At 36.2% G+C, this 8,836-nt stretch overlaps 1 protein-coding gene across 1 annotated transcript; it reads right to left on the bottom strand.

Moving 5' to 3' along the window:
• On the bottom strand, positions 1-1,138 carry LOC116170786. The gene is made up of 3 exons (XM_031487289.1): positions 1,123-1,138; positions 576-855; positions 1-307 (listed from the first exon to the last, which is right to left on the bottom strand). The coding sequence occupies exons 1-3, from the start codon at positions 1,136-1,138 to the stop codon at positions 133-135; spliced, it is 471 nt and encodes a 156-aa protein (XP_031343149.1). The 3' UTR covers positions 1-132.
• Between the last annotated feature and the right edge of the window lie 7,698 nt (positions 1,139-8,836).

Genomic DNA, 8,836 nt, shown 5'->3' on the forward strand with positions numbered 1-8,836 from the left:
TAATACTGATTCATTTATTTAACACCTATACATCGTAACATTGAAATTCTAAATTTTTAAAAGTAACTACATTTTTCAGTCACACATCATAGTTTATAATATTTAATTTGCAGAATGATAGAAACGACGAATTTATTTCTTTCGGCCCAAAAATCGAATGTTCGTGAAAACTGCGGTCGCCGCTCTTCTGCGATTACAAAAATTGACCGTGCGACTATTGCCTTGTCGTGCGTCGTGGAGCGCCACAAGTAAACGGAAGACGTCGTCTTTGCTTGGTTGACACATGTAGCGGTTTTCGGCGTCGTATCTGCAAAACATTAACATTAGGATATCAGAAATGCGTTCGCAGAAGAAAATTTCCCAAAGAAAAATTTTGTCTGTATACAGTTATTGTACTCGGAAAAGTAAGAGGATGAAATCGTAGGCGGTCGATCGATTGTTATTGTTTTTCTGTACGTTGTCTCTCAAATTGAATACAAAGTTTGTTTGTTTTGAATCTATGTACTTCCCCGAATTTTCCATCTAGCGAGACGACCACGAAAAATTATAACCGAAGTTTTGGAAAACCAACTTACGCTTCTCTAGAATTTTGCCGTTTCCACGGATATTTGCGGTAATACCTCGATCTTTTAAATGGAACTTCCGTTAATTCCTTCTTCGGGTCCTTCTGAAGTTCGGGGAACTGATTATAATACGCGTCGCTTTCCGTGTCTTGTTCGCCGGTCGGATATTCCTCAACGTAAATTAATGGTACCCCTTGATCTGGATGCAAAAGGATGTCTACTAAGTGTTGTTTCAGTCGTTGCAGCTGCAGGTCTTCTAATAGATGCGATGTTTTATAAGCTTCGTAGGGATCTAGAACAGAAAGAATTAATTTAGATAAATTACCAAGTTGGCAGTAAATGCGACGTTAACGTGAGCCACAAAGGTAGGCTTTTATTGCCTGTAAGAAGTTCATCACAATAAAATGATAAGAACAGTTTGTGGACTAATCCGATTAAATGCTCCGAAGCGTATAAAATGTAAGTTTGTCGCGGTTTCAAAAAGAAAGGTCGCAAACAATAGCACAATGTGTTTTTGTGTACCATTTTTTTACTGTTACATTGATGGGTAGATTATTACGAATATCACTTTCCATAGTTAAGAAAGACTAGCTCGTCACATTAAATTGCTCTACAGTTCTCCGCAAGTAATTCTTAACCCTTTCCTATCGATTTCAAGTTCTCCTCTCCAGTTGCTCACAATTTCTTCAGAAGTTTTCTCTCTCTCAAATTTCCTTCATGTTTCTTTCGATCTCTATCTAAATTTCCTGGAAAGATCTCTTAAGCTATTAAACTTTTTCGAAGTTCCCTACAAATTCTTCTCACTTTCCTTAGCTGTTCATTTTTTAATACATTCTTTTTTTCCTGTAATTGTCATCTCAGGCTCCCATAAAAGTCATTCGTCTAGTCTCCTTCAAGTTGTTCTCAAGTTCTTTTAAAGTCTTTATCTCGAGTTCGCCTCAAATTCGCTTCCTGCTCTTCTAAAGCTTCTTTTAGATTTTTGAGTTTGGTTTAATTTTCGCTCGCTTCCTTCTCTTTAAATTATTCTCCAATTCTCTCCATCTACCCTTCAAGTTGCCTTCAAGTACCCGTCAAGTTTTCAAGTTCCTTCCAGTTCTACTCAAACCTCCACTAGTTTCTCTTTAAGCGTCTCTGAAGTCTTTTCTCAAGTTTCTATGAATATTTTCAGAGATTCTAAGAATATACTACCCTATGTAGATGTTTTTTTCTAATACAAGTAGATTGTGAGCAGTTTTCCTTTTCATTTTTCAACTGTTAAACAGTTAATACATCATGAAAATACTGCAACAATGAAACCCTTGTGGCTGTTGAAGCAACAGAAATTGAAATAAAAAACCAAGAAATTAAAAAAAAAGGTATGAGTTGATGGCAGTTGTGCTCTTAACTCGCATTAATTATATGAAAGTGTTATTGGTTTTGTTGTTGTATTTTTATTACAGTTTTTTCCCGTGAAAATAATATAAATTTTTGGCCATTTTTAAATTGATGATGAAAAAGATCTTTTCTGGTAAGGTTCCTTTTTTATTTATTCATTTTAACTATGTCCATTGTACACATTGTTTCAAATCAGCTTGATTTTGGATGTTTTTGTTTAGTAGCGTTTTCGATTTTTTTCATAGGTCAATTTTACAAATGGTTTGGTTTTACGGTCTTAAGGTGACATTTCATTGATTTTGGTTTAATTTTAGATAAATGTAATTAACACTTCAATCGAATTTATGGATGAATGATGGGACTGTGACGTCAACCCTTCGCTTCTCATTCTTATTTACTAAACTGTATTTTCCGTTAGCGTTTCCCTTTACAGTACCCCCTTCTTGTTTTGGAAATTTAGTAATTAATGTTGGAACAACAATTATTTTAAGGTTTTAAAAGCAACAACTACATTTATATCTTTTGAGATTCACCGCATTGTGAACACTGATCTAGTACCAGGTATTTACTCAAAAGCTCCTACAATCAGAGACGTTGGAGTGAGGATGCCGCCGGGTCCAAGATACAAGACAATAGGCGAGTGAAACAGAGGCCCTTGTTATAGAACGTGGCGTATGATCTAGTGGCCTGATCTTAATCTCCATGAATAGAGGTTTCTCGGCCTGTACAGTGGAGGTCAATGGTATTGATGTACTTATACAGAGGTTGCGGTGACGTACCTACGATTAGGCAACACACTTTACATCAGAATGAATTGCACTATGGGAAAAATACGAACCGTTCTATACAACAATTGACTTCGACCATTCTGCGCAATGCCGAGAAACAGGGATATTCGCGACGAAGCTTGTCAGGAAGCCAGCTAGCGTACCGGATTTTCTCAATGTTTATTTTGTTAGTTTTTTGTTTCGCTTGTTGTATTTACAGGTAGTAATCATTTAATTTTTTCTCGCAATAAAAATTAATATTTAAACTTCATGTCACAGTTTGTTATTATTTACATTTTGTATTAGTGATGAAGTTAGTGAAGAATAGCGTACTCCAAGCATTTGTTTTGTGTACCGTTACTGAATCATGATTGTTTGTTGTACTGTACAGGTAGTTATGCTTTTACATTATTTAATTAACTATTCATTTATGTATTCACGTGGGAGTATATTATAAGTGTGTAGTTGCATTGTATGTTTGATTAATCGTTTATTCCGTAGAGGGAGTACCCCATAAAATTCTGAACTTCTCGTGCCCACTACCGGACGGTGCGTAAGCAATACCAGAAAGGGAGGTCCTCTAATTAACTCCTCTTCTGTTCTATGTGACTCTGTTTGTGACTTTAACAAGAATACTGCTGGCATTTCGACGTATACGTTTCGTGTTCAATTAATGTGGCTGATGCTGGATTAGAGCTATGTTACTTTTGAAGTTGTTTTTATGTATGTAGGCACTATTTATTATTTTACTAAATTACTTTTGTCTAAATGGATCGTAGATGTGTTTTTGTACTAATTTGGTTTATATTGTTTTTCATGTGCTTTAGGATCTCAGTTGTGTTTTTATTAATATCTGATTTTTAATGTAGGATTTGAGATGATTTCTCTTGTTTCTTGTATTTGTGTGTGTTATGCTAGGTTTATGCCTGGCCCTTTTGTGTGCGTAATATATTTCATTTTTCTTGTCTTTTCTTACGCACAAAGCTCCGCGTTTTATTTATTTATTTGTTTATTTATTTATTTATTATTTTTTCCGTTGTTCTGGACTCTCAACAGGTTTGTGCCCAAATACAGTGACCCGCATAATGCTTTTTGAGGTACCTCTGCAGAAGGTCTTAAGTTATTCTATACTACTCCGGTATTTACCTTACGAATTAGGAAAATTGCAGGAAAACCTAATTTGGAGCAGCCGGCAGAATGCATCAGTCCAGGTTCGAACACCCGCCCTCCGGCTTTATAACCTAACGCTCTACCATTGAACCACAAAGTCGGTCAATTCCCATTCCAACTGTGCCTCACCTCCTAATACATAAAAACCGCCACAGTATTATACACAACGTAGGAACCTATTCGTACCATCTTGTCCGAGCCGAGATTTGAAAGTGCCGCCAAACAACCGACATTTCGACTTAAAAGCTAGATGGCTCTGCTTGTTATTTTTCTCCGGAGTTGCCTACTGTAAGTATAGCGTAAGTCAAGATTACAGCACCGAATGGGGAGAGATTCTGGATCGGACTTGGTGAGTCATGGCACTTTTAGTGGCATCGGCGTATAGGACAATCGGCAATTTGAACTTTTCATTATTAGCTAGAAGCAGCGTGGAAGGCTTCGGTAAGGAGCGGAACGCAAGGGCTTTCTGGACTATGTGGATCAAGAAGGAACATGGCGAGGTGAACTACCACTACTATATTGTGTTCCCTTTCGAAAACAGATCAAAAGTCGTGAGGTCAAATTCAGTGTATAACTGCAGTTAACCATCTCCATGTATTAATAGGTACCTTCTGTACGCGGACTATCGATTTAGTTAAAATTTTGCGTAGCCATCCTTGTGGTGTGGCAGTATCGTGGCAGTTATGTGTTGAGTCATGCTTTTAGACATAAACCTGACATTTGATAAACTTTATTTTACTAATTAGCCATATTCCTCCATAGAAAGAGATTGCCGCTTAAGAGCCGAGATAATTAATTAAGTGCCAAACAGACTTAACGAGTTGTGTTCTTCAGTTCTCCTCTCCAGAATTTATAATCAAAGGTATTTGATACTAATTATTCTTCGCTTCCCAGAACGCCAATATTTAATTAAAAAAATAATTAAAAGACTCCTCTCAAAAGCAACGCACGGGATCGATAACAAGCCACTTCAATTAACGTACAGTTTTATAATATGACTTTGCGGCTCCAAGTTGCCAAAATTTTATAATATTTACAAACCCGAACAAAAGGACGCTTCGTTACCGCTTTCCGATTAAGATTAGTGTAACTTAATCACCTTTCTCACAAGAGCACAGATTTTGTAGCAATTTTATCCGAAAACTAATAGCAACTTCATAACATTCAAAAATATTAGATAAACAGAAATAGGAAACGTAACCCTTTTGTGCGCTATGTTAGATTCACCGTACTTATGGTGTATACAAATAACAAAAATGATAAAAGATTTACCGTAAAAGCATTTAATACCTGGCTTTCGATATGGACATTGAATAATATTATTATTCAATGATATGGACATACAACTGAATATTGTAGCGATTCTTCTAGAACATTCTCGAGACGCCATCAAATTGATAGTATGATCTTCCTCCCTAAAAATTCTCGCTCTTTTTACTATTGGTAATCGGAATCATGTTGTCTATTAACTTCCTTATCTTCCCTTTGTTTTTCTCCTTATCGATTTAATACAGCTATCCATAACAAATAAACTCTACAAATAAAAAATTGTGCGGAAAGAAAGATATATCGGCAACTTTATCATCTTATACAGTGTCTTATAAAATTAAAAAAGTAGGAATTCGAAACGTTGAGATTCGGTTATTAATGCATGAGGTAACGCGAAACTGAACACGTTTTTCCCAATAAAAACAGGTATAAATATATACTTCCAAGCGCGATAATTGGGAACCTTACCATGATTGGAATCAGATTGGAAATATGAGAAGCTAAACAAGAGGGTATTTGATGATTCTATTAAAAGCAAAAATCGAAGCAATAGTATATTCAATTTGCCAATCATAATCAGAACGGAAGAACGCACTTCGGTTACATAAGGAAGGCGTTTCCAATTTTCCTCGCATTTTCATTGTTTCTGATTTAAAGCTTAACGAATGAAATTGAAAAATTAATTTTGATCAAAACAGACAATACGTGCAAAGGTTGTGAATATAGCAAGAGCAGTAGATTTACAGCAAATAAACACTGTGTTCAAGCCCTAATCCAGAGGTTCTCAAACTTTTTTGAACGTGACCCTAATTTAAGTTGCAAAAGCCTTCGCGACCCTAAAAAATTTTTCGCACTCTGGGAGAGGCGGCTATGCCAGGCATATGCCAAAGTATCAAGTATCCAGTATCAATGTACAGACAAAATAGCCTATTTCTATTAGATATATAAACAAATGGGCAGCAAAAATGCATCAATTCAAATTTAAGTAATTTATTCAAACACTTTTGCAAAAAGTACAGTAAAAGTAATAAAAAAACAGGGCACTAAAAAAAGACTAAGTAATAATAAAACAAGTATAAATTGTGCACAACTCTTGTGTACATAAAGCGCATTTTTTAACCGAAATAGCTTTTGTTTTGACAGCACCAATGGATATATTTCTTGCAGACGTCTCAATCGCCCTTTGTGAGTACCCTCTTCCGACAATCCGTTCTTGAGGTATAAGGGAATATACCTTACCAATATTCCACTCACCCCCCCCCCCACTCCACCGTACAAATCAATTTATCTCGATGACACCTTTCATTAGAATACCATGAAGGGTAGAACTTTCTCATTGCCACTATTTCAGCTCTACAAGATAGTGTTGAGAGATTTTCAATACAACGCATATGGCCTGTAAAAAAAGTACATACTGTATTAAGTAGCAGAATACAACGATGTACGACACAAAAAAAGAAAAGTTTGAAACCTTGTTGATCTCAACAGGATCGTGCGAGAATACCTGTCGCACAAATTTCCTGGGAAATGGAATATCCATTCTCGCACGATTAGGGAGTTGTGTGCGGGTGCACCATCCTGTTGAAACCAACATTTTTCCATTCTCTATCGTCCTTTTTGTTTTACTCAGTTTTACCCCCAGTTCGAGTGAGCGTCTCGAGTGCTACCTACTAACTAGATACGTGCCACCGTTCTCCCAGTCTGTACTGAATTTGTTTTCTGATCACAAACGACACAAACGAAAATGTGCCGATTCAGTACATTGACTTATATACTAGCATGCATCATTTGTATTAAAGTATTCATGAACAGCGTTGTTTTTTAAAATAAAGTGGTAAAATCGTAGTTTTCAACACAACAATAAAAAAATGTAATATTAAACAAGACACCGCTTGAAGTCGATAAAGTTGAATGGCTTTCTAACTGATGACATTTCATTACAAGATAAAAAATGTCATTTGAAACTTCAATCGATTCGCTGTAGGGCGACCATTGACCCCACAACTATTCATAACCATCAACACTTTCTTAACAAGCACTCTTTTACCAATTTGTTCTTTCTAATAAGAAGCTGCAGCTGAATGTTAAAATTATACGTTTGAAAATTGGGCTCAAACGTAAAAACTGAACGCGAACCGTCGAGTTTGTCCAGCTTTCCACTTGACACTATATATTTTGTCTGTGTTTATTGTTTTACACCTACGTCCTTTTGTACGAAATGAAAAGCACATATTTTTTCCTTTTCTTTTTAGTTTTTCATTGGCAATGGGCGACACTGTTGATTCTCCGTAAAATAATATAGACACAAGGCATTTGCAATTATAAAGGCTTTAGTTTGGCTTTTAATTGTAAAGATATCTGCCCCCAGAGTAAGAGATATAAATAAGAACCAAAGTAAAAATAATGTTCATTTGCAAACTAGTTCTAACAGACTCGATAAGATTGGTATAGGTATTACGCATAAACTTAGCCATGTAACGGTACTTTACAGAAGGGTACCAAATTTTTGAGATTTTCTTATAGTGGACAAGTGGCCTTTTTACAGTCTTCATTTTTTAACTGCGCTGTAAGTGTCGTAGGATATGGTGCGATTGTCTAGGGTTACAGGAAAATTTTTTTGTTTATCTGTTTCCGTTTTTTGCGCCCTGTGAGATTCCGCTGAGTAGACGGATAAATGATAAATTGATAACTATGAATGACTTTGATTGGACAGGTGAAGTTATTTGATTGGTGGAAAAAGATTTGCGTCAAAAATAGGCGCCGATTCAGAAACGTGGAGTAGTGGGAAAATGGTTGTTCTCGGAGAGGATTCGCAATGAGATTTTTGCAGAGTCCAGAGAGCAAATCTTAGCGACGTGTGATTAATTTTTGTCCGAATAGCGCGAACCGGGGTTGAATAAATTTTGTGGCCGGAAAACAGTAATTTGAAGAGATGTAGTCAATTATAAACAATTACGGAATTTAATTAAATTAAGAAGGCACTGAAACATATGCTTTCTGATTTAGAAGAACTGAAATTAATATCTAGTTTAAGTATAACGGAGAATTTCTTAATTTATTGTACCCAACAAGCAAGTTAACTTCTAAAAGAAGCAACCCCTAAATTATTTTTGCAGTTAGTTTTAATATACTGAAATCAGGGAGTATATTTTTGAACCAGTCGATAATTCATTATTTAGGTACCAGATTGCGATAATGTTTTTCAAACATGTGCCGACGCTCGGTCGCGGATTTGGTTCTCAGGTTGAGGAGCGTTGAAGAGTAAAAATTACCCCACGCTGGCGGCGTAGGTTAAGAAAACGCTACTTAACTTCAGGTGATCTAAATGCTGAAGTGGTAAATTCTTCAGGCTAATAAATCACTAGAGGCGTAGTCTAAAGAGCGCTACTGGGTCTTGACCTGCTAGAGAACAAGGTAAGGCTGACGACTTCTACTTGCGTGGCGGTTTTATAAGACCCATTGATTGGGAGGTTTTTCAATTTACAACGGATGGCGAGCGAGCGCGATATCGCGTGGCACCATGCCCTTAAAGGCATGGTAATGAGTTGAACATACAAATACGAGAAAAATGTGATTATTTTTACAGTAATTACCGACAGCGAAATCTCCGGATATGCGACTCAAATAAGAGCTGTCTTTTAACCAAAAAATTACCGAAAAAGGAAAAATCAATTTTTTCTTGGTTTCTACTAC

Source organism: Photinus pyralis, unplaced genomic scaffold (genome assembly GCF_008802855.1).
Source record: "Photinus pyralis isolate 1611_PpyrPB1 unplaced genomic scaffold, Ppyr1.3 Ppyr1.4_LG5, whole genome shotgun sequence".
In the NCBI taxonomy this organism is placed as follows: Eukaryota; Metazoa; Arthropoda; class Insecta; order Coleoptera; family Lampyridae; genus Photinus; species Photinus pyralis.